General features: G+C 45.0%; 1 protein-coding gene across 1 annotated transcript in view; it reads left to right on the top strand.

The window, feature by feature from the left end:
• PGAP6 (post-GPI attachment to proteins 6) overlaps positions 1 to 27,098 on the top strand; it is a 116,909-nt gene that overhangs the window by 55,262 nt on the left and 34,549 nt on the right. Inside the window, exons 4-7 of the mRNA XM_073636328.1 lie at positions 8,216 to 8,349; positions 11,474 to 11,742; positions 19,451 to 19,761; positions 21,710 to 21,803. Of these exons, the coding sequence (XP_073492429.1) occupies positions 8,216 to 8,349; positions 11,474 to 11,742; positions 19,451 to 19,761; positions 21,710 to 21,803 (808 nt within the window). The remainder of the gene's footprint in view (positions 1 to 8,215; positions 8,350 to 11,473; positions 11,743 to 19,450; positions 19,762 to 21,709; positions 21,804 to 27,098) is intronic.

The raw sequence follows: 27,098 nt of genomic DNA, 5'->3' as shown, positions 1-27,098 counted from the left end.
TTCTGATTTTGTGTACGGGGCATTACATATACCCAGTGAAGTGACTGGACTCAGGTGATACACAGAGATGAAACAAATCCTCCTACATAAGTTGTACCTGTCTTATCTGCAGTCTTCTCTACATCCATTCAAAGGGCAGAATTTACACAGTATCTCTCCGCTCTGAAGAGCAGGAGGTGGAGAGCTGAAGTTACATCAGTGAGGAGAGCTCTGAGAGCTGATTGGAGGGAAGGGACACACCGCCTTCACACAGCTCGCAGGAATAGAGCTGAGGCTGTCACTCTGCTGGAGGTCCCTCCCCTGTCACCTTTTTTCTCTTGGTGTCAGGAAAACATAACAGACTTGACTTGTGCTGATAGCAGAGGAACGAGGCTACGGACAGAAATTGCACTTGGTACTCTGGTTTGAGACACACTATAGATGGATATGCTTTGTTCACATTTCATGTGTGAGGTTTACAACCACTTTAATTTTCTAGAAAATGTAAGATTAGCTACCATTTTCAAAAATTTGGAAAAGCTGTTTGGTGATAGGGTGCACAGTGTGGAGTCCCTTTTTTTTAGACCTCCAGAAAAGCCCTAATGGACCTGATTTTATTTTTTTTATTTTTTTTCCCTGATTGTAGCAAATAAAACTTAAACTGGGCAAGGAAAGAGCTGGGTACAGCCGATGTTATGGTGTGTTCATTTCATTGTTCTAAAGGCTTAAGGTTTTTCACACTAATGCATTCTATGAATAAAGGTAACAAACCTTCCAATATCGGCACCCCCTAGACCCCCTCCAAATACTTACCTGGCTCCTCTTTCAATCCAGCGCTGTGCCTGATCAGCATTGCCATGCTCTCTCTCTCTTTTCACAGGACACAGAGAGGCAGCAGCGGGAATCATTGGCTCCTGCTGCTGCCAATCAAATCCTGTAAGAAGGGAGCAGGGGGTGGGGCCAAGCTAGGCTATGTGTGTCTATTGACACACAGAGCCTGGCTCGGGAGTGAGCACACACAAGTGCTCCCTCGTTATGGGGGGCACACACAGAAGATGAGGAGCCGAGAACACCATTGAGGGACCCCAGAAGAGGAGGTTTGGGGCCACTCGGTGCAATGCCATTGCCCAGAGCAACTGAGTATAACATGCTTGTTATGTTAATTAAAAAAAAAATGTTGCTTTTGATAATACAATAAGCAGCATGTGCAATAGAGGCGGGAGGATTATGCAGGTTATTGCTCAAGGCTAATAATTAATAGACAATAAATCGACTGTAAAACAGAATACAAAGATCAGTTTTGTTAGTAGCAGCACCACAATGTTAATATAAAACTGGACCTGTCATTGACCCCTGTGACTTTACCCAGTTAGATTTTTTTACCCCGCCGCCAGTCTGTTCACCTTCATTTGCAAGTTTGCAAGTCATTGCTCAGAGTTTACACAGGACTAAAGGCTATCTGCCTGACACACATACAACTGCATGCTAATTGGCTGCATTGTGGGAGGAAGGGAAGGGAGTCCCATGACCCCCCTCATACCATTCAGATAATATAACTGGGTACTGACATTTTATAGGTGAAGTTGATCCGGGGAATATATCTAATTGCCTCTCGGGGATCAGAAAGGAATTTTTTTCCCCCGCTGTAGCAAATTGGATCATGCTTTGCTGGGGTTTTTCGCCTTCCTCTGGATCAACTGTGGGTATAGGATTGTGTATATGGGGTGGTTGTTGTTGTTGTGGTGTGTGTGTGTGTGTGTTTTTTTTTTTTTTTTCCTTTTTTAACCACTTACCGTATATACTCGTGTATAAGTCATCCCGAGTATAAGTCGAGGCCCTAATTTACCACAAAAAAATGGGAAAAACTTATTGACCCGAGTATAAAACGAGGGTGAGAAATGCAGCAGCTACTGTAAGTGGAAAAGAGGGTCAACAATGCCCATCTGCAGCTGTATACCTCCCTGTGTCCTGTGTATATGTGCATGTGTCATGTGTCCTGTGTATATGTGCATGTGTCCTGTACCTGTGTATGTGTCCTGTGTGTGTGTCTGTGTCCTGTGTATGTGTGCATACTACCTGTGTCCTGTGCATGCCTTCGTGTGCCGCTCTGCACCGATCAGCGTCTGCTGTTACTATTCGGCGGCCATTCATGGTTCAAAAGCCGCGCCTCCTCCTCCGTGATCGGCAGAAAACTCCATTTCTCAAGTCGTCTTCCAGGACGGCACCCTGAGAGATGACTGGTCCTCCTGACAGGAAACACAATCAAGATAGAGGTTAAAAACCCCGCCCCTCCCTGCACTCCTCAGTTTTTGATTGTGTTTCCCCACAGAGAAACAGTTTGTTTTTTTCTAATAGACCTAAGGCCGTGGGCTGGAAGTCTCCCCCTGGGCGCCAGACTGCAGGTTTTTGAGAAAGCCTCTGGGTCTGGTAGGGCTTGCCCTCCCTGGGGGGTTCTTTTCCCTATTTCTCAGGGGGGCAGTGAAGAGCTCCCCGTGAGAACTGGAGGACCCTGGGCACTGTGAGTCTCCAGAACTCCAGGGACCATGTTCTTGCTCCCCCCTCTCCTTACCTGACTGAGTCAGGAGGTGAATTTTCCGTCCGATCTGTCTTCCCCCCTGCGCTGTATGCAGGGGTGTGCTGGGCTCTCCTTGCCTCCTCAGCGCTGGCAGCTGTGTGTTTGTCGGCGCCATTTTGCGGTGGACCTTTCCGGGAGGAAATGACGCCACGGCGCTCCAGACGCTAGAGCGCTCTGGCCCTGCAGACCTCGGCAAGATGGCGGCGGCGTTCGGAACGCCATGAGGAGACAGCGGACTGCACACGGACTACAGGCATCAGCTTTTAAAAAGGGGTAGTCCGGGCAGCAGAGGCAGCATCGCTGGGCAAGGAGCAGGCGTCCACTACTCGCTTGAAATGGAGCAAGAGGAGTCTACAGCCATTTTGGAGGCCACTGGGGGTGAGTCTACCAGGCTGGAGGATATAAGGGAGGGGGTGGCCCCCTAGCCTTACCCTCACAAGGGATCTCTGGGTCAGTTATTTTTATTACTAGCTAAATGGGCTTCTTGTTTTGCAGACACAGAAACCCAGAGTGTTGCCAGTAGACCGAGACCCAAAAATCCTTCCCGATCCAAGAGGTGTGGGTACTGCAATGACAAATTGGCAGCGGAACACACAAAACCGTTTTGTTATAAGTGCATTCACAAGTTGTCGGGGAAGGAGACTTCAGAAGTTATGAGAGATTTTCTCTCAGTGCAATCTGAAATGCTGTCCACCCTTAAAGCTTTTCAGGCTAGCCTCAATACTAGACCACAGCCAGAAGGGTGGCCGACTTGCATGCTCTTTCTATGAAGGAGCCCTTTTTTCGCCTGTTAGAGGACAGAGTTATTCTCAGACAGAACCCTTTGTACCTTCCTAAGGTGGCTTTGCGCTTCCATAGGTCGCAGGAAATTATTTTACCCTCCTTCTGTCTCAATCCACAGAACGAGAAGGAAAGGGCCTTCCATACGTTAGATGTCAGGAGATGTCTGTTGCTTTACCTGGAAAAAGTAAGAGAGTTCAGGAAATCTCAGCATCTGTTGGTCAGTTTTTGTGGCGCCGAAGAGGCGAACAGGCCTCTAGAGTGACTATTGCTAGATGGATTAGACAGGCTATTGCCATAGCTTACGAGCATTCAGGTCAGACGGTCCCAACTAATCTTAAGGCTCACTCTACAAGGTCTCTGGCAACCTCTTGGGCAGAAAGAGCGGGAGCATCGGTAGATAAAATTTGTAAAGCAGCAACTTGGTCAAGTCAGAACACGTTCCTGAAACATTACAGAGTGGAACTTCTGTCACCCCAGGACCTGGCCTTCGGCAGAAAGGTCCTGCAGGCTGTTGTCCCGCCCTAAGGTAGGCCTGAGCTACTTGCTCTTCTCTCAGGGTGCCGTCCTGGAAGACGACTTGAGAAAATGACCAGTTACACTTACCGGTAACGGTGTTTCTGGGAAGTCTTCCAGGACGGCAGGCCTACTTCCCACCCGGTTCTTATTATTAGATATTGGTACATTTTGGGGTGTTTTTGTTTCAGTTGCATGCACTGGTGTGGGTCAATACTTTGGCACAACTGAGGAGTGCAGGGAGGGGCGGGGTTTTTAACCTCTATCTTGATTGTGTTTGCTGTCAGGAGGACCGTCATCTCTCAGGGTGCCGTCCTGGAAGACTTCCCAGAAACACCGTTACCGGTAAGTGTAACTGGTCATTTTCTCAGCGGTCAGCCTATCACAGACATTCTCTCATCCTCATACCACGGACAAGGATGAGAGAATGTTCCTGATAGGCTGTACACTGACTGCTGGGAAATGGAGTTTTCTGCCTATCACAGACAAGGAGGCGGCGCGGCTTTTGATCAGTAATTGGCCGCCGAATAGTAATAGCACACGCTGGCCGCCGTCTGCCTGCATGACACGCCAATCATGTAGGCAGATGGCGGTGACTCGAGTATAAGTCGAGGGGGGTACTTTCAGCCCAAAAAAAAAGGGCTGAAAATCTCGACTTATACTCGCGTATATACGGTACCCACTGCCGCCGTCATATGACGCCCTTAACTTTGTGGGGGTATATCTGAATGATGCCTGCAGCTACAGGCATCATTCAGATATCAGCTTTTTCAGCCGGTGATTCCCTACACCAGTGGTCATCAACCCTGTCCTCAGGGCCCACTAACAGGCCAGGTTTGCAAGATAACTGCAATACATCACAGGTGATATCATTTGCTGCTCAGTGATTGCAGTATTCTAGTCTGCATCTCCCCAAGGTAATGCATAAAACCTGTCCTGTTAGTGGGCCCTGAGGACAGGGTTGATGACCACTGCCCTACAACATAAGAATGATCATAGCGGCTGTTCCACCGCTTGATCGTTCTTACGGGCGGCGAGACGGGATGTCCCCCCCCTCCAACCCCCTCCTGCCGCCCTCCGGTGCTTCTACCGACTCACCGCTTCCATCGGTGAGTCAGAGACGGGATCCACCGGCCCCGAATGGTGACCATAGAGATTTCCGGTGGACCAGATGGTCGCCAGAGTCTCATTCATCGTTCGTAGGCCGGGCGCGATATTATGACGTCACGCCCGGCCACTGCATTCAGACAAACGGCGCCGCCTTGGCTGGGAAGCTGAGATCGTTTTTATTTATTTATTTTTATTTCAGGCTTCCCAGCCTAGAGGTGAGATGTGGGGTCTTATTGACCCCATATCTCACTGTAAAGAGGACCTGTCATGCCATATTCCTATTGCAAGGGATGTTTATAAAGTGTCAAACTAAAAAAAAAAAAGTAAATTTAACAATAACATTTTTTATTTATTTATTTTTTTAAAGCGCCCCTGTCCCGTGTGCTCGCACGCAGAAGCGAACGCATACGTAAGTCCCGCCCACATATGAAAACTATGTTCAAACCACACGTGAGGTATCGCCGCAAACGTTAGGGCAGGAGCAATAATTCTAGCCCTAGACCTCCTCTGTAACTCAAAACATGTAACCAGTAAAAAAAATTTAAAGCGTCGCCTATGGGGATTTTTAAGTACCGAAGTTTGGCGCCATTCCACGAGCGTGTGCAGTTTTGAAGCGTGACGTGTTGGGTATCTATTTAATTGGCGTAACATCATCTTTCACGTTATGCACAAAAATTGGGCTAACTTTACTGTTTTTGTTTTTTTTAAAGCACAAAACTGTTTTTTTTTCCAAAAAGAAAGCGTTTGAAAAATTGCTGCGCAAATACCGTGCGAGATAAAAAGTTGCAACGACTGCTATTGTATTCTCTAGGGTCTTTGCTAAAAAAATATATACAATGTTTGGGGGTTCTATGTAATTTTCTAGCAAAAAAATATTTTTACATGTAGGAGAGAAATGTCAGACTTGGCCTGATTGGCATGTGGTTAATGGTTGAACTCAATGAACTTGTCTTTTTTTTTTTTTTTTTTTTTTTTCAACCTGACTTACTCTGTAACCTAGAAGTTCTGGGTCTTTGCTCGTGAAGACACCGATGAGTGGGTGAGCAAAAAAAGTTGAGATGCCGGGGAGTTCGGCTTAATTCCCACCCAGGGCTGGACTGGGACAAAAATTTGGCCCTGGACTTCACCCAGACAGGCTCACTTTAATTTTGAGTGTCCCCATCAGCAGCCCCCTTCACATCAGTGTGTCCTCCCTGTCCTCCCATGTGTACTCACAGTTCTGAAGGCAGCATCTCATTCCTCTCTCCAGTCATGTGATAAGTGACAAGTCTGCCGCTGCTCATCTCCCCCTGCAGGCTGGAGGGAGCCAAAAGTCTAATCCTCTCTCCAGCAAGTGTCGGCTGCTGCTCCTTGGTGACAGGAATGAAATCACGATTGCTCACTGTCAGTGAAGAGCGGCTTCAGGACTGCGCCTGACTGGCCCACTAAGCCATCGGCCCACCGGGAAACTCCCGGTAGTCCCGATGGCCAGTACATGCCTGTTCACACCTATGGATTTTTAGTGCTTTTTGCAGGTTTGTACTACAGCCCATTTAATATGGTTTCCTATGGAACACGTTTTGTAGAGCAAAATGCAAAAAGCACTAAAAAGGCATAGGTGTGAATCAAGTGTGACCACTTATAGTCTTATGTAAAAGAGCATACAAGAGGGCGCACACGCCTAGTGCATTACCGAAGATTTATTGTATAAAACAACATACAGCCAAATGGATACTCGCCGTAATGCTGTGCTGGCAAGGTGACGCATTTTCGGGGGATGCACCCCCTTCTTCATGAGCTCTGAAGAAGGGGGTGCATCCCCTAAAAAGCGTCAGCTTGCCAGCACAGTGTTTTGGTGTGGTTGGCTATGCTATTCCCACACTGGAATGAGATTTAGTGTATACATTTTATTTTTTCTTTCTTTTTTCTTTCTTATTCTTTCTTCTTTCTTCTTTCTTTTTATTCTTTCTTCCTTCTTTCTTCTTTCTTTTTATTCTTTCTTCCTTCTTTCTTCTTTCTTTCTTCTTTCTCTCTTCTTTCTTTCCTCTTCTTTCTTCTTTCTTCTTTCTTTCTTCTTCTTTCTTTCTTCTTTCTTCTTTCTTCTTCTTTCTTTTTTCTTTCTTCTTTCTTCTTTCTTTTTTCTTTCTTCTTTCTTCTTTCTTTTTTCTTTCTTTTTTCTTCTTTTTTTTTTTTTTTTTATTCTTTCTTCTTTCTTCTTCCTTTTTTAATATGTTAAATCTACCATTCAAAGTGTTTTTTTTTTGTTCAATAAGTGCAAAAAAATTACCTGTCCGATGCTGTCCTGTGCACTCTGCAGTCTTTTCTCAAGCACTGTTATCAGCACAGCCCTGTTCACTTCTATGGACAACAGAACACTTACCCGTATGGTATGCAGATGAGGGGAGGTGTTTTGTAGTCTTCTTCTAGGCTGACATAGGTACAGTGCACTCTAGGACAGAAAGTGTGTTAATGGCAAGCTTACTGGATTGAAAAGAGAGCCTTAAATATAAATCTAATGCAGCCACCACATCACAGCCACCAAGGACTGGTGAGTTGCAATGTATTACACTTTTGTTCTTGGGTTTAGATACACTTTAAGTTGAAAACAAAATTGTCAAAAGTCTTGAAGGAGCAACAGTCCATAACAGCCAATAATCCAATGCAGGTGGCTGCCATGGATTGTGGGATGTTGGGGTGGAGTTGTGTCTGAGCACTGACTTGAAACGAATGTCAAACATTGCATGCAGGGGCCTCAGATGTTCAAGAGCTCCATGGAGCATGGGGTTGTTCCTGGGGGCTAACGATGTGTGGGCCCTGTTTAATGCGGGCTCTCAGGGTTCATGCCAAGTTCCCAATGTTTGGCCAACAGTGGGATCCAAAAATAATTGTGGATGTGGACAACAGGGAAAATTTGTATTTTTAAAAGGCTAGTCCAAACACAACTTATATTTCAGTGTTTGGTAAATGCTGGGTGGCCAAACGACCCAATAATTTCTTTTATCCTTTGAGGACTTTCTTGGTGAGATCTCTTCCAAACCTAGATCTTTCTCAAATACTCCTAGCTTGGCTCGAAAATAAACAGAAGCTACTGTGTGTTGTACTACCACCTCTGTGAAATAAATTGAAAAAGCTCATTTGCTTTTTTTGACCTGGATGTGGAATATTTTTACATGTTTGAGGACCCTTTGATTTGCCAAAAGAGGTTTCATCTTTGTATCAGGCACTGGTTAAGGTGTGCTCTTCAGAGTTACAAGTATTATGTATGTTTCCTTGCAGGGCCTCACAAAATCCTGTACCTACATCTTCCAAGCTGAGTTGTTCGTCCTACGGGAAGTCGACGTGCAAACTTTAAATGCTGATATCCCCACGCAGCAAGTCCTGGACCCTACAAGAACCTCATCTAGCTTCAAGTAATTACCTTTTTACTATTGCTATAAGCTGTGTGGCCATACAATGACTCTCTCCACGTACAATGACTCTCTCCCCTCCACGTGTGGCCGTACAATGACTCTCTTCCCCTCCACGTGTGGCCGTACAATGACTCTCCCCTCCACGTGTGGCTGTAGAATGACTCTCTCCCCTCCACGTGTGGCTGTAGAATGACGCTCTCCCCTCCACGTGTGGCCGTAGAATGACGCTCTCCCCTCCACGTGTGGCCGTAGAATGAAGCTCTCCCCTCCACGTGTGGCCGTAGAATGAAGCTCTCCCCTCCACGTGTGGCCGTAGAATGAAGCTCTCCCCTCCACGTGTGGCCGTAGAATGACGCTCTCCCCTCCACGTGTGGCCGTAGAATGACGCTCTCCCCTCCACGTGTGGCCGTAGAATGACGCTCTCCCCTCCACGTGTGGCCGTAGAATGAAGCTCTCCCCTCCACGTGTGGCCGTAGAATGACGCTCTCCCCTCCACGTGTGGCCGTAGAATGACGCTCTCCCCTCCACGTGTGGCCGTAGAATGACGCTCTCCCCTCCACGTGTGGCCGTAGAATGACGCTCTCCCCTCCACGTGTGGCCGTAGAATGACGCTCTCCCCTCCACGTGTGGCCGTAGAATGACGCTCTCCCCTCCACGTGTGGCCGTAGAATGACGCTCTCCCCTCCACGTGTGGCCGTAGAATGACGCTCTCCCCTCCACGTGTGGCCGTAGAATGACGCTCTCCCCTCCACGTGTGGCCGTAGAATGACGCTCTCCCCTCCACGTGTGGCCGTAGAATGACGCTCTCCCCTCCACGTGTGGCCGTAGAATGACGCTCTCCCCTCCACGTGTGGCCATGCAATGGCTCTTCCCCTTAATATGAGGCCATACATTGATTTAAATCCATGGTGGCTGTTGTAGAATCCAAATATTCAAGACCGCTCACTGCTGCTCTCGCTCCTTGTGCAGGGTGACTGGTCTTGTCTCCGCCTCTCCTGTAGTTTTCTGCAGACAGTCTGTAGTGGGTGGGGCCTGCTGGGTCCCTCCTACAGATCTGCTCTCTGCATAAGCTAGGTACAACACAATGATGATGTCACTGCTACGTTTACAAACTATTATCTGGGTTTGAAAGGACATTGGGTGCACAGAAAGTGTATTTGCATCCTTTGTGGCTATTGAGGAATGTATTTAATTTAAAGTGTTTGTGCCCGGAGTTCAGCTTTAATCAACTATTCTCTGCATACACCACCATAGAGATCAATACTTCCTATTAGAGGGATGTAAATGAATATTGACAGCTGGATGTTAATAGGTCATCAGTCAGAGAGCAGCTCAGTTTACAGACGGATCACGTCTTGTTAGACCAGCAGTGTCTGACCTCTTTCCAGCTGGGAGGCACCTTGAGGAAACCTCATATGTGTATGGCATATGCCGTAGATTAATACATATGCATGAGAATCAAGACAACATTACAGCAGTAAAAGGAGGGCATGGCTATTTTAGAGAAGTTATGGTTTGAATGATGGTTGCTGTCTTTACATTAAAGCAGGCCTTTATGTAACTTTAATGTGTGCATGGATGCATTCCTGACCCGTCATAATATACAGCAACAGCATCACTGTTTAGAAAAGTTTCACCCTTTATTTTATAAAAAGCAAACCTCGAGCTCCAGTTCAATAACTTGGCCCGGGCCGAGATGTTCCAGTTCAGTGACTTGGCCCGGGCCGAGATGTTCCAGTTCAGTGACTTGGCCCGGGCCGAGATGGTCCAGTTCAGTGACTTGGCCCGGGCCGAGATGGTCCAGTTCAGTGACTTGGCCCGGGCCGAGATGGTCCAGTTCAGTGACTTGGCCCGGGCCGAGATGGTCCAGTTCAGTGACTTGGCCCGGGCCGAGATGGTCCAGTTCAGTGACTTGGCCCGGGCCGAGATGGTCCAGTTCAGTGACTTGGCCTAGGCTGGCATGCTGCAGGCAGGAGGAAACATTTTCTCAGTCTCCTCCCCCACTGAACATTGTAACTTTGTAGCAAATCACAAGGTGAGAGGCTGCAGCAGGGGCTGATTTGTGTCAGACATTTGTGAACACGGCCGGGACTGCACAGGCACAATGCTCTTGGCATTGCAGTGCGGTCAGTGTTCAGAAAGACGCCTAAAATAATTTATGGGGTTTTAGGTACCAGACTTGCATATTGCATATTGCACTCTCGCCTAGCAGTAAAAAGGGTCACTGGTTCGAATCCCAACCATGACACTACCTGCCTGGAGTTTGCATGTTCTCCCTGTGCCTGTGTGGGTTTCCTCCGGGTACTCCGGTTTTCTCACACACTCTAAAGACATGCTGGTAGGTTAATTGGCTTCTGTTCAGAATTGTCCCTAGTATGTATGAATGTGAGTTGAGGACCTTGGGCTGTGGGCTCCTTGAGGGTAGGGACTGATGTGGGTGTACGATGTATATGTGGAGTGCTGCGTGAATTGGTGGTGCTATATGGGTACCTTTTTAAATAGGGACAATTGTAGACATGCACCCACACTCACTCAGGTTGAACTGGATGGACTGGTGTCTTTATTCAACCTTACTAACTAACTATGTAATTGAGTTATTTCCACAACAATTCAGTTTCAAGCTGTTTTTGCTCTGACGTCTCTCGTTACATCACAGCTCCCTGCCCCATTACTCCTCTGAAGAGCCCTAAGGCAAGCAGTAAGGAGGTTATGCGGATATCCGAAGGCCTTGATGGGTGTATATCAGTCTGGAGGAATGGGCATTCCTAGGCAGGGTGTATTTGCATGCAGGTCACCTCAGGTAATGCTGACAATTGATGTTGAGCCTCCATGATCGAAAGAACTGAAATGCAATGAAAGAGCGGGCCAGTCATCCTTGGGAGGAAAGAGCGAGATGATGCTGGATGTCTTCCAGCCAGGAAATGAGGTGGGCTTTATCTGACTTGCCTCATCTTCTTCTAATGTGCATTGTGGGACACTCAGTGTGCAGTGAAATCGGAGTACAATACAGGAGAGGAGTCCAGTACAACTGTACAAGACTGAAGGGAAGGCTGGAGGTCCGCTTGGTGAGAAGTAGGTCAGTAAGCTCCTCATTGATCGCGGTATTTGACTTGTCTGTTCACAGGCTTTATGTCCCGGAATACACCCGAGAGCTACAGCTACAGCTACTGAAATGTACCCCCACTGTGAGTCAGAGCGGGTGCCCGCTGAAGGTCATGATCGGGTCGATCACCCAGCCGGACGCCTCCCCCCAGCAGGTGAACTGCAGCGGGAGCTCGGAGTGCGGCCTACTGCTTCCATCCCCACCCTGGGAGAAGTGGCTGAACGTCATGGTGGAGATGCCCCAGGGGCTGAAAGCGAACGTGTCCTTCCAGCTTCTTTACAACATTTCAGGTAATCAAAAAAAAAAAAATCAAGTAATGGAAATGTGTATCTGTTTAACCACTTAAGGACCAAGCCTCTTTTTTTAGATGTGTTGTTTACAAGTTAAAAACAGTTTGTGTTTTTTTTGCTAGAAAATTACTTAGAACCCCCAAACATTATACATTTTTTTTTTTTTTTTTTTAACACCCTAGAGAATAAAATGGCGGTTGCTGCAATACTTTCTGTCACACCGTATTTAAGCGCACTTTTTTGGAAAAAATAAATTTTTTTGAATTAAAAGATAAGACAGCAGTAAAGTTAGCCCAATTTTTTTTTTTTTATATTGTGAAAGATAATGTTACACCGAGTAAATTGATACTTGATAATGGCGATAAACTTTTACCCTTAAAAATCTCCATAGGTGACGTTTAAAAAATTCTACAGGTTGCATGTTTTAAGTTACAGAGGAGGTCTAGGGCTGGAATTATTGCTCTCGCTCTACCGATCGCGGCAATACCTCATATGTGTGGTTTGAACACCGTTTTCATATGCGGGCGCTACTCGTGTATGCGTTCGCTTCTGCACGCAAGCTCGGCAGGACAGGCGCGTTTTTAGAATTTTTTTTTTTTCTTATTTATTTTACCTTTTTATTTTTTATTTTTACACTGTTTTTTTTTTTTTTTTTTTTTTTTTTTAGATTGTAACTTTTATTCCTATTACAAGGAATGTAAACATTCCTTCTAATAGAAAAAAAGCATGACAGGACCTCTTAAATATGAGATCTGGGGTCAAAAAGACCTCAGATCTCATATTTATACTTAAATGCAATTAAAAAAAAAAAAAAAAAATTGTCATTTAAAAAAATAATAGAAAAAAAAAAAAAATGGCCCTTTTAAGAGCTATGGGCGGAAGTGACGTTTTGACATTGCTTCCGCCCTGCAATGGTATGGAGACGTGTGGGGGCCATCTTCCCATCACTCATCTCCAGCAAGGGTGCAGATCCGATCACCTCCGCCGCTGCCAACAGATCCGATTAAAAGTGATCTTACGATGAATCCGCCGCAGAGACCACTCTTATCGGAAAGCGGAACGCCGGCCGAACAAGAGGATACTGGGGTTATGGCAGCTAGCTTCTGCCATAACAACGATATCCTTCTTCAAAGTAAGGACGTATATTGGCGTGCGGCGGTCCGGAAGTGGTTAAAAAGTCTTTAATCTTTCACTGCCAGGTCCGTACGCCATACGGACCTCATATCTTCTTCTTCTATAGGCTTCAATGACCATAAACAATTCTATAACTGATCAGCGGATTACAACCTGCTGATCAGAGTTATTAACCCCTAATATGAAAGTCCCCACCCACCAACGCCTGTCCCCCGCCTCTCCACCCCCGCCGCACCCTTCCATCTAAAACTGCCCCCCCCACTCTTCTATCCCCTTCACCCCCCTGCAAACCCGCTCAGAGGGGCATCTCTCCTTCCTTCCCTCCGCCTGCAGCTTCTCCCTGCATAGATCTCCTGTGATCTGTCAGGCTGGAGATCGCAGCGGGGGGAATGCGAGTGGGGATGAAGTTGGGGCTTGGGGGGGCTTTAGTAAACATGTGTTTTACTAATCTCCCCCCTGTAGAAGAGGGCACATACGGCGATCACTACTGATCACTGCTATGTGCCCACTGACAGCTGATACATTGTAACCACGAGTGTTACAATATATCAGAATGTCATTTTCTGAATGAATGGAATCTCTATACAGATTCTCATTCATTCAAGTAAAGTGCTGCAGAGAAAAGGGACTATCTTCAGTCTTCTCAAAAAAAGAGATATGGGGGTATTTTTAGATATCTCACCAAAGACCAAAAAAAAGGAAAAATTAAATGACTGTAAAAAGAAAATAAAATTGTGTTTTTTTTTTTTTTTTTTTGTTTTTGTTTTTTTTTTCTTTTTACAAGCGTAGTAAGACCCTGTAGGTCCGCCCGCACTCACCCCTCCACAGTGATGGGTCCACCACCCCCCTCCCCCCCCCCGGACTCACCCCTCCACAGTGATGGGTCCACCACCCCCCCCCCGGACTCACCCCTCCACAGATACCTCAGCTTACTCCTCCCGGCCAGGAGGATTGGCCAGGAGGACAAGCCAGAAGACAATGGCATATATTAATTCACTATTGTCACAACTTACAAGTGGGTTCGGGGTGCAATGCTATGCGCACGTGCCCAACCTTTTTCAAGCCAATTAGAGCCTCTTGGAAAAAAAAAAAAAACTCATACAAACGTACGAGTCCAGCGCCCCTAATGGACCGGCCGATCCTGGTAAGACCCCTTTCACATGGAGCAGACTCTGAAAAAGCAGATCCACCTGCTCAGTGGGGGATCTGTCTGCTGATCCCCGATAAGCAGGCGGATGACAGGTCCGTGTCTGCTGATACGGACACAGCTCGCTATTAACTATGCGACGGTCGGATGGAAACGGACTGCCTGTCCATTTCCATCAGGTGCCATCCGATCCGATCTGCTAGATGGATGGGGAATGGAGTCCCCATCCATCTGTTTTTAGCAGACTGGATCAGATGCAGGCGGTTTTAATGGACACGTGTCCATTTACATCAGTCTCTCCATAGAGGACAATGGGTGGTCCGATTGGGCCCGCCTGAAAAATAGACAGGCAGACCCGTTTGGTGTGCTTGTGTGAAAGGGGCCTAAGGCCTTGTTCACACAGGGCATACACAGCATACCTTTACACAGGGATGCACAGGTGTTCCGTGCATACAGTCCCATTGATGTCATTTAAGGATGTAGCATCTGCACGAACAGAGCCGTCGCTCCCAATTTTACATCCATGTAGGTCTGCATGCATGTCCCTGAGCTCACACGGATGTCAGATTGGGAGCCTGTGCAGCCATTGCATCCCAACTGACATAAATGTGACTGCATGTATGGGAATGCACAGAACACCTGTGTGGGTAAACATGTGCCCCCCCCCCATGGGCGTACACTTTAGTATGCCACATGTGTACAAGGCTTTAGTACTAATGTAGCAGGAGTTTTTTGTAAGTTACGTTGTGTTTATGTGCAATATTAATGATTTTAATTAATATTTAATTATTGCGGAGCCCAAAAAATCAGTAGTATTATTTTTTTTTTTTTTTTATTCTACTGGCCATGTGCTTTTAGAAAATGTCTAGTTTGAGGGGTCTTTTCAAATTCTGAAAGCTATACGTGAAAAATGAAAACCTCCAGATTTTTAGAGAAATTTTTTCACCATTTTGCAAAAAGGCGCAATTAAAAAATTACAAATATTTGTTATTAACTCCATACAGGTTAAGCTTTTTAGATTTAGTAGAAATTTAGCAGGAATTTTGTAAAACCTATATATATATAGATATAGATATAGATATAGATATCTATATAGATATAGATATCTATATAGATATAGATATATATAGATATATATATAGATATATATATATAGATATATAGGTTCGATAAACCTTTGCGCAAATACCGCTGGGTCTAAAAAATCAGTAGCACCTTTTTATCCTAGAGGTCATATGCTTTTAGAAAATATATGGTTTTGGGGTCTTTCACAAATTCTGAAAGCTGTAATGGAAAAATTAAAACCTTCAGCTTTTTAGAGAAATTTTGGATATTTACACTTTTGCGTCTGTTCAATTTTCACCATTTTCTGTGCTAGGATTTGTCAAATTTTCTAGCGATTTTCAAAGGCCTATATATTGGAAGTCCAACCAGATATGAAATTTTATCAGAGCGGCGCTCCTGTCAAGCTAAACGCATTGACTGGCTAACATATGTACTTAACCATATGTAATCACTAAATACAATATTTAATACACAGGCACAATAACCAAGGAATAAATAGTAGAATGATAATAAAGTGAATGATAGTGAGAAAGAAGTCCGTGATGAGTTATGCCGTGTACACACAAGCGGACTTTTCGGCATCAAAGGTCCGACGGTCTTTCCGACGGACTTCTGAACGAACGGACTTGCCTACATACGATCACACCAAAGTCCGACGATTCGTACATGATGATGTACGACCGGACTAAAATAAGGAAGTTGATAGCCAGTAGCCAATAGTTGCTCTAGCGTTGGTTTTCGTCCGTCGGACTAGCATACAGACGAGCGGACTTCTCGATAGGAACTGGGTCCGGCGGAATTCCGGCGGAAAGATTTGAAACATGTTCCAAATCTAAAGTCCGTCTGATTTTCGACCGAAAAAGTCCGCTGAAGGTCCGATGAAGCCCACACACGGTCGGATTGTCCGACGGATTCGTTCCGTCGGACCAGTCTGGTCGAAAAGTCCACCCTTGTGTACACAGCATTAGATTGGTGGACCTAAAGAATCTGCCGGCGAAGGCACCTTTCAACCCAATCCTCCACATGTGCTCCACACACCCCATTGGGGTTCAAACTCACCGGACTAATGATAAAAAAAAAAGCCTCAAACAACCATAATATCCTGCCTCATACACCAATACGATCAGATTGGAAAGATCCGGTTGGAGTTCTGCTCCTAGACGTCCACGAAATGGGATTAGGGGGCCAGGAATTCCATAAGGAGGAAGACCATAATGAGAAATAAACTCCACATAGAGCAGTTCCGTTTCTACTATTTATTCAGTGCTTCTTGTAAAAACATTGCTTAAAATTCTTCCAACAAGTACAAATCTGGTTCCACAATTTGATCAGGTGATGTCAATATACTGATCTGTCTGTTAGCCGTTACTGGGATATCGGAGGCACTTGAGGTATAGCGGGAGTAGTTACGGAACACTCCCCGCCTATGTACATCCTCCTTCCTATTCCTAAGCACGGTCCTTGGAACGCAGCGTAGATTACGTTTCTTCTGGTCACCGTGAAATCACGCCCCTGGCCGGTTTCGTCATTCCGACTTTGTCAAAGGGCCTGCTGATTAAACACATAGGTGTGTTTTTTACTAATTTTAACATTATTTGTTTTAATCTATATTGCCTATATGATCCAAACTAGAAACCCATAGCGCTGAGATAGGAGGAAGTAAGGGACGGCTCTAAATATTTTTCTTCCTTTTGCAATAATATATTGGAAGTCGTTATAAATAATTTATATATAGAAAATACAAGTAAGCCTTTAAAATACTTTTGATTTGTTTTTTTTTTTTGTTTTTTTTCTGTGCAATTTTTTAGGTTGGTTCTTCTTTTTGCTCCCTTGTGATGTTTCTGGAATAGAATTATCCAGTCTCTGTTTGATTCGTCTTTTGCTGCCTTGCTCTGCGCTTCGTTTTTATCCGGTAATAAAATACTGGTGAGCCGGCGGGCTAGCGTCAGCCACACATTCATAATCTTTGTTTATGGGAGCTGTCTGTGATCCCTGACGATCAATCTGCTGTGCTGTGACCGCCAAGCGTTAATCACAGTGACGGCTCGTTCTGGAGCACTTAACTTCCCGGCAGGATATTAAACCGCAGAGAACCTCTCGGCGTCGTAAACACATAAACACTGAGGCCAGCAGGCCACTGATAGTTTGTGTGCTGAAGACGATATATGGCGCTCCAATGTTAACCTAAATATGGTGTAAACAGAGAGCCCTTCCAGAGCAAAGATTAAAGTAGGTGGAAGCGCTTACCGGGTGACATCTAGTTTGTTAAAGTCCCGTGCCTTTGCAGTTTGTATTAAAAAAGGGTGATAACGCATGACTGCAATTTGGAGATGGGGTCAGAGCGTAGTCACCCTAGGTTCACACTGACTGCGGGTAAGAAATTGTGCGAGTGATTTCATTCCCGCATGTCAGTCCCGACTTCGGGGGCAATTCCAGAGACATCTATGCAGGTTCCTGCACAGATGACAATGGAAATCGCACCCCGAAGTCACGGCGTTGCACCGATTCGGACGCTGCCATTGCTGGCAATTGCTGCCGATTTAGCATGTGATTTGACATGTCAAATTGCATGCCAAATCGCATCAATGTGAACCAGGGCTAACAGTCAGTGCCTGAACAAAGATTTTCATGGCAGGATTACCCGGTAATATTTTAATGAAAACTGAAGATTTAAAGCGTAATGCATGCATATAATGCCTTCCCTTTTCCTGCCTGCCCCTTCTTAGACAACGTGCAATTAAAACTTTTTAATCACATTGTTGATGTTTTCAGGAAATGCCTAATTCTGTTACCCAAATACATTACTGGGTCTGTCTGCAGGTCTTTGCTCTGAGTTAGGAGGCAGGCTCCTGTTCATGCCCCAGCGGATCTTGTTTTATGAACGTTTATATAAAATATATGCCCAGCATCTCTTTAGATATGCGTGCTATTCCCTTCTGGTCACTGGGTGCTGAATATTTTAGCCGCGCTGATCAGTTACTTGAGCATGCACATCTAAAGGGATGCTGAGGATGTGTTCTTTCAAGTGGTGCTTAGGAAAAATATGATGGCAGAGAAACGTATTGGCTGTGACAGGCAGGGAAACGACAGTATGGATCAGGAGGAGAGGGGATTGATTATGACTGAAGTTGTTCTGGAAACTTCAAAGGCTTATATTGTTGAGATGCAAGTTTGCAGGAACTTGGGGGGGGGGGGGCGCTGGAGTTGTTTACCTGGTTTGCGGTCAACCTTGTGCGCCCATCACTGCTGACACACAGCGCAGCCAGGTTCTCCCCTTCTGCTGCAGCATCAGCACAGTTTGGTTTAAACCTCAGCCTGCTGATTGGCTAAAACTAGCGAAAGTTAAAGCTTTACCCTCTGTTTGAACAGTCGTAGCCGCTGCGACTTGCTATCTTGAGCCCACCATCAGTTCCTGTCTGAATGAGTTCAATCATTTTCAATCCCCTTTCCTCATGATCTGTCCTCTCGTTGGCCTGTCACTAACAGCTATTAGCTTTCTCTACTGCTCACTGGGTGCTGCAGATTTTAGCAGTGCTAATCAGTTGCTTGAGCATACACACCTAAAGGGATGCTGGGGGTGTGTTCTTTCATGTAATGCTTGGGACCAATATGGTGGCAGAGCAACTTACTGAATGTGACAGGCAGGGGAAAAAAACAATATGGATTAGGAGGAGAGGGGATTGACTATGACTGAAGTCGTTCTGGCAGGAAATGAAGGCAAGCTTTAACTTCAAAGGGTTATATCAGTTTGCAGAGACTTAAGAATAATCACTTTGAACACAGGAGAGGACCTGCCACAAGTATGGGAAAAAAATAAGGCTGGCGTTCAGCTTTCAATTGATTAATACTACCCTACCTACCCCTGCAGCAACAGATCCCTGCAGTAGTGACTTATTGCTGATAACACGGAGTGAACCTTGTGCTCCCAGGACTGCTGCCACACAGCCCGGTCAGGTCCTCCGATCCCTACTCGTTTGCCCACCACAAACCTCTACTAGCTTTCTCTGCTCTTTGCCATGTGTGGGCATAATTTTTAGGGCTGATGTCAGCCACTTTACTGCTTTTCCCAAGCACTATATGACAAAACACATTCATGGCATCCCCTTAGACATGCATGTTTCTCACTGCTGGCCGCCGAGGCCTACAGATTTTAGATGTGCAATCTGCTGATCAGTTGCCGAATTACACATTTATTAGGGTGAAATTGCTTATTTAATTGCTTGTTTCCTGCATGAAGCTTGGCTTCTTGTTCTCCATTTGCACAAATCTCCAGGGTTGGGCTTTAAGCTTTTTGGGTTTAGATATACTTTCATTATACTGGTATTTTTCTTTATGAATTAAAGTTTCACATCTGTTTTCTAGTCTGTAAACCAGGAGTGATCGGATCCAGGTCAATCATGTCTTTCCTGAACTCGCTGTCATCCAACAACACTTTGTTTCAAGATGGTCAGCTGCCTCCTAGCAATACCACTGTCCTGCCTATTGGGAGCAGCTCCTGCCTGAAGAAGTACCCTGTGATCCGGGAGGACCTGGATGTGGTGTCAGTGAGGTTCCATATTATTAACGGCCCCTCAGTGCCAGTGGTGGCTCAACTGCCAAGTGTGGTCATGCTGAATATCGATTCTGAAATGGACAATGGAGGGATGCTAGTGGTCAATCTGCAACTAAACCGGGTGAGTGTTCATATTTTACCAAGGTATTCGTTTGTAGAATTGATAGGCTGCCTACTTATGAGTAGTAATAATCGGGACGGTTCATCCTAGAATTATTCAATGAACTTTGAACTGCCATACAACACAGGCACCTTGATAAATGCATGGCGCCATATTTGACTTGTGTCCATGTCCCAGTTGTCCAGGCTCAGACATGAGGAAGCAAAGCTCTGCCTCTACCAAGATGGTGGCCCTCTACACACAAACAAAGCCTCTGCATGGCACGTCAAGTCATTTAGTGTCGATAAGATCAGCTGTAGGGACCCCACAGGTAACACTGATGCTTAGTCCTTTGCCCTTTGGTTGCCTTTATTTGGAGACATCGTCCACACTACAGGTTCTCTTTTAATGTTATATGACCCGAGCTGATAAAGTGCTGATGACGCATACAGCAGCCTTTTTCAACCAGGGTTCCTCCAGTATTTGCTAGGGGTTTATTGAGTAGTAAACAGTGGCAGGTCTCTTGCCTAAATGTATCCGGCACCACTGCCACTTAGCAGGCATAGAACCGGTGGAACGTCTCCTCCTCTTATTTCTCACGTAATTAACCACTGACACAAATGACCACGTTAGCTCTCTGTAAGAGACCACCAATGCAAGTAGCATTGTTACAACTCTTCCCCAAAGTATGGAGGAACTACACTGACCACCATTGTAGTAGGCCTTTCTCTCACTGACCTCAATTGTAGTAGGCTGCCTTCTCACTGACCACCATTATAGTAGGCCTTCCTCTCACTGACCACCATTTATAGTAGGCCTTCCTCTCACTGACCACCATTTACGTATAGTAGGCCTTCCTCTCACTGACCACCATTTATAGTAGGCCTTCCTCTCACTGACCACCATTATAGTAGGCCTTCCTCTCACTGACCACCATTATAGTAGGCCTTCCTCTCACTGACCACCATTATAGTAGGCCTTCCTCTCACTGACCACCATTATAGTAGGCCTTCCTCTCACTGACCACCATTATAGTAGGCCTTCCTCTCACTGACCACCATTATAGTAGGCCTTCCTCTCACTGACCACCATTATAGTAGGCCTTCCTCCTCACTGACCACCATTATAGTAGGCCTTCCTCCTCACTGACCACCATTATAGTAGGCCTTCCTCCTCACTGACCACCATTATAGTAGGCCTTCCTCCTCACTGACCACCATTATAGTAGGCCTTCCTCCTCACTGACCACCATTATAGTAGGCCTTCCTCCTCACTGACCACCATTATAGTAGGCCTTCCTCCTCACTGACCACCATTATAGTAGGCCTTCCTCCTCACTGACCACCATTATAGTAGGCCTTCCTCCTCACTGACCACCATTATAGTAGGCCTTCCTCCTCACTGACCACCATTATAGTAGGCCTTCCTCCTCACTGACCACCATTATAGTAGGCCTTCCTCCTCACTGACCACCATTATAGTAGGCCTTCCTCCTCACTGACCACCATTATAGTAGGCCTTCCTCCTCACTGACCACCATTATAGTAGGCCTTCCTTTTCACTGACCACCATTATAGTAGGCCTTCCTTTTCACTGACCACCATTATAGTAGGCCTTCCTCCCACTGACCACAACTGTAGTAGGCCTTCTCATTGACCACCACCATCGTAGGTGGCCTTCTCACTGACCACAATTGTAGTAGGCCTTCTTCTCACTGACCAATATTGTAGTAGGCCTTCTGCTCACTGACCATGAGTGTAACTGAGTATGATTTCCAATAACCACCAACGTAAGGGAGACCTTCCCTCATTGACCATTATGGTGCTAATTACCATAAGCTGTAGGTCTAGCCATTTTTCCTGGAGACCTGAAATTGATTTTATAGATTCCTCCACGATAAAGAGGTCGAGAGAAGCTGACAAAACCCCTGGGCTCATCATTTACATCTTTGTTCTTTTTTTGGTTTCAGACGGGGAAAAGCAGCTCCAACGTCACTGTGGTTGCATGTCTGAGCACAGCTGCTCCTGTTCTTACGCTGAATACCACAGAGCATTGCACAACAGGTAACATTTCACTTCCCTAGGGGATTGTTAGAGGAGAGATGCATGTCTCCACCTGCTCGGATGTGCTTATTTTTAGTGTGACATGTCTTCCATTACAATTTAAGAGCGCATTTTTATATCCTGATAAATATTCTGTGAAACTGAAAGGGTAGGTAAAGGAGATGTTGGGATTATCTCTCCCACCGATGGAGGCTTTGTTGTCTTTTATAGTGTATTTGTGTGTTGCTCTTCAGGGTGTTTGTCTCTTATTTAGTACTGTGAGGTTGGGTTGTAGATGTGGCAAAATATATTATCTAAAAAAGCAAAGCTGCAAGCACCTCAACTGATAAATATTGTGTGAAGTTTGTGAAATACAAAGTGCTATGCTAAATGCGCGTATAAGCGATTATCAAAACATACAGTATCAACCAAATATAAATCAATAAATGCAGGTTCAAATAATAAACTCAAGTGGTGGCAACTTAAAGGTATTTAAAAGAAACTAAAAAAATAACTCAATAATCCACAGAGGGCCACCTATGGTGTACCCGTACAGTTTCACATTACATAGAAGTGCTTGAAGTGGTGATCCTTGATTAATAGCCACCAAGATAATCCCACCACCTTGAGTAATGGGGGTGCGCTTACCAGAAATTGTGGACCCAAATACCTTATGGGTAGTGGCTCACACAAGCAGAGGTAGATGAACATTCAACAGGAAAGCCAGATCTTCCAGGTGTCTCCGAAGGATGGATCTCTCAAATCCCCACAGCTCAGGTGTAGATGAACTCCAACCTGGACCCGCCATCTCTCTCAGAACAGATGTACATATGGAAACACACCAAGCAGTTGCACATCATGTAAAACCAACTTAAACAAATTTATGTAAAAGTCAAAAAAATTTACAGAAATGAAGAATATACAGGTCCTGTTACAGTAGTTCAAATAGCTGGACGCTGACGCGTTTCGTCAAGTAAGACATCCTCACTTGAGTTTATTATTTGAACCTACACTTATTGATTTACATTTGGTTTATGTCGTATATTTTGATCACTTATACGCTCATTTAGCATATTTACAAAATAATATCTGCACACCATACCAGTAGGTGCCCAATATTTTCTAGGTACTGCAGTTAATCAGAGGGATGGCACCATCAATTTTCCTATCTTGAATACGGGGGCAGCAAATGTCCCTGTGATCCTGTTATGAAAGCACAGTTAGGGCTCATCCACATGTGTGCCCACGGAGGGGGGGCAGTAAAACCAGATGGCTGAGGAGAATAGGTGCTCAAAGCGTTATGAAGCACTGTGTTCAGAGGAACAAGTGGATGCTAAAAGAAATGGAAGGCACATGTAGGGAAAGGGTCATAATAGAGGTCTTATTGCTAGAAAAAAAAAAAAAACAAGATTCCAACACGTTGCAAGTTCCCGTCCATTCTGGGCTCTGCTGTATGGCAGAGCTGTGTGAATTTCAGACAGGGATGAACAGAAATACAAATACTTTGGCAAGTTAAACCGCTCCCTTGTGTGTATTTCTTCTGTGTACTTAAAGCGGAACTTTGGTAATTTTTTCATCTCTCCATCTATTAAATCTTTTGCCCTTGTTTTAACTTTGGATAGTAAAGCATTATTTTTTTTCTGCCAGTAAATACCTTGTAAATCCCACTTCCTGTTTCTTGTCTGGTCATTAGCCTAGGAAGGGATGGGGGGATGAGTCATAAGAGGGCCAATGAGAGCTGCAGATCAGGAGGTGTGTGTGAATCTAGGGACTGAACAGGCAGCAGGTTCAGCTGCCCACAGTTAAAATGGCTGCAGCCAGACTCAGTGGAGGGAGATTTCTGCAGTATATTTAGGAAGTACAGAATCGCAGTGTATATATAAAATAATATGCAAAGTGGTTGGAGGGGAGCTTCAGAATGGCAAAGATTTTTTTATTACAAATTATTTGAGCAGACTGCAGTTCCTCTTTAAGCATCGACTGAAGACAGCAGAAGCATGTCTTCAGTTAGAAATTATGTCATGATGATTGCAGGTCCGGCCCAGTAGAAGTATGTAGTACATGATGCACCTTACTGAGCATGTATGAACGTGACTGGCAGCCTCAAAACAAAAGCTAATGTACCAGACCAACAGGTAGGACAAACTATGTCACTCCTGTTCCCATGTATCAAGTGATATTTATTAGGTATTTTGCCTGTGGGTAGAACTTTAATATGAGATCAGATTGATTGTTTTCTGAAAAAAATATTGTGGGAAGCTTGACAGGTGTGTGCCGATTCACCATAAAAGCTCAGGTGACAGTGGTGATGGAGGTTTATGTTTCAAGCTCACCAGTAAAGTGATACATGGGGATTGCAATTGTTGAACTCCTCCTTCAGCTGATGCTTTCCCAACAGCCTCCTGGCTTTAATCCTTTGGTGCCCAGAGGTCATTGATGGCAAATTTGTCAGTGTCCAGTTAGCTTGACCATAGCTTTAAATCATTCACCTAAATCATTTTATGTATAGTATATACCTATTTACGAGGGTCCTTCAAAAGGTTCCCCCCCTCTATTAAATATAAAGAAGTGTGGAAACTTTTTGAAGACCTGTCTGACGGTTCTTAAATAAAGGGGGGGCGCGCGGCGGCCGCCCCCTCTGACGCTTTTGTATATATATATATATATATATATATATATATATATATATATATATATATATATATATATATATATATATATATATATATATATATATATATATATATATATATATATATATATATTATAGTACACCCCCCACGTTTTTGTAAATATTTTATTATATCTTTTCATGTGACAACACTGAAGAAATGACACTTTGCTACAATCTAAAGTAGTGAGTGTACAGCCAGTGTAATTTAGCTGTCCCCTCAAAATAACTCAACACACAGCCTTTAATGTCTGCTAAAACTGCTGGCAACAGAAGTGAGTACACCCCTGAGTGAAAATGTCCAAATTGGGCCCAAAGTGTCAATATTTTGTGTGGCCACCATTATTTTCCCAGCACTGCCTTAACCCTCTTGGGCATGGAGTTCACAGGTTGCCACTGGAGTCCTCTTCCACTCCTCCATGACGACATCACAGAGCTGTTGGATGTTAGAAACCTTGCGCTTCTCCACCTTCCATTTTGAAGATGCCCCACAGATGCTCAATATGGTTTAGGTCTGGAGACATGCTTGGCCAGTCCATCACCTTTACCTTCAGCTTCTTTAGCAAGGCAGTGGTCATCTTGGAGGTGTGTTTGGGATCATTATCTTGTTAGAATAATGCCCTGCAGCCCAGTCTCCGAAGGGAGGGGATCATACTTCAATATGTCACAGTACATGTTGGCATTCATGGTTTCCTCCAATGAACTGTAGCTTCCCAGTGCCGGCAGCACTCATGCAACCCCAGACCATGACACTCCCACCACCATGCATGACTGTAGGCAAGACACACTTATCTTTGTACTCCTCACCTGGTTGCCACCACACACGCTTGATACCATCTGAACCAAATAAGTTTATCTTGGTCTCATCAGACCACAGGACATGGTTCCAGTAATCCATGTCCCTAGTCTGCTTGTCTTCAGCAAACTGTTTGCGGGCTTTCTTGTGCATCATCTTTAGAAGAAGAGGCTTCCTTCTGGGATGACAGCCATGCAGACCAATTTGTGCGGCGTATGGTCTGAGCACTGACAGGCTGACCCACCCCCACCCCTTTAACTTCTGCAGCAATGCTGGCAGGACTCATAGGTCTATTTCCCAAAGACAACCTGTGAATGTCGGTGAGCATGTGCACTCAGCTTCTTTGTCGACCATGGCGAGGCCTGTTTTGAGTGGAACCAGTCCTGGTAAACCGCTGTATGGTCTTGGCCACCGTGCTGCAGCTCTTTCAGGGTCTTGCCAATCTTCTTATAGTGTGTGATTTTATGTCAATATTACATTGTATAACCCTGTATGTTGTGGTCGTTCAGGTGCTTATCTAATAGGTTTTTGCAACTATCGATGCTCCCCGCTGAAACCACCGCCTGTGGAAGGGAATTTCGCATCCTTGCCGCTCTTGCAGTAAAGAATCCTTTACGCATTTTAATGTTAAACCTCTTTTCTTCTAATTTTATTGAGTGGCCATGTGTCTTATTAAACTCTCTTCCGCGGAAAAGTTTTATCCCTATTGTGGGGTCACCAGTATGGTATTTGTAAATTGAAATCATATCCCCTCTCAAGCGTGTCTTCTCCAGAGAGAATAAGTTCAGTGCTCGCAACCTTTCCTCATAAGATCATCCAGTCCCTTTATACGTTTTGTTGCCCTTCTCTGTACTCGCTCCATTTCCAGCACATCCTTTCTGAGGACTGGTGTCCAGAACTGGACAGCATACTCCCAGGTGCGGCCGGACCAGAGTCATGTAGAGCTGGAGAATTGCTTTATCTCTGGAGTTAATCCCCTTTTTAATGCATGCCAATATTCTGTTTGCTTTGTTAGCAGCATCTTGGCATTGCATGCCATTTGCTGAGCCTATCATCTACTAGGACCCCCAGGTCCTTTTCCATCCTAGATTACCCCAGAGGTTCTCCCCCCAGTGTATAGATTGCATTCATATTTTTGCCACCCAAATGCATTATTTTACATTTTTCCAAATTAAACCTCATTTGCTGTGTAGTTGCCCACCCCATTAATTTGTTCAGTTCTACTTGCAAGGTTTCCACATCCTGTGGAGAAGTCATTGCTCTGCTTAGCTTAGTATCGTCCGCAAATACTGAGATTGAACTGTTTATCCCATCCTCCAGGTCACTTATGAACAAATTAAATAGGATTGTTCACAGGACAGAACCCTGGGGAACCCCACTACCCACCCCTGACTCCCCACCCCTCACTCCCCATTTATCACTACCCTCCGATCTCGCCCTTGTAGCCAGTTTTCAATCAATGTACTCACCCTATGGTTCATGCCAACAGACCTTACTTTGTACAGTAAACGTTTATGGGGAACTGTGTCAAATGCAAAATCCAGATACACCACGTCTGCGGGCCTACCATTTATCCAGATGGCAGCTCACTTCCTCATAGAAGGTTATTAGATTGGTTTGGCAAGAACGATTCTTAATGAAACCATGCTAATTACTGCTAATGATTTAGTTTTCATTACTAAAATCTTGTATATAGTCCCTTATCATCCCCTCCAAGAGCTTGCATACTAATGATGTTAGGCTAACTGGTCTGTAATTCCCAGGGATGTATTTTGGCCCTTTTTAAATATTGGTGCTACATTGGCTTTTCTCCAATCAGCTGGTACCTTTCCAGTCAGTAAAAATTAGG

The sequence above is a fragment of the Aquarana catesbeiana genome, linkage group LG06 (assembly GCF_042186555.1).
Source record: "Aquarana catesbeiana isolate 2022-GZ linkage group LG06, ASM4218655v1, whole genome shotgun sequence".
Lineage (NCBI taxonomy): Eukaryota > Metazoa > Chordata > Amphibia > Anura > Ranidae > Aquarana > Aquarana catesbeiana.
Note: the sequence above shows the minus strand (reverse complement) of the source record. Positions and strands in the feature narration are given on the sequence as shown.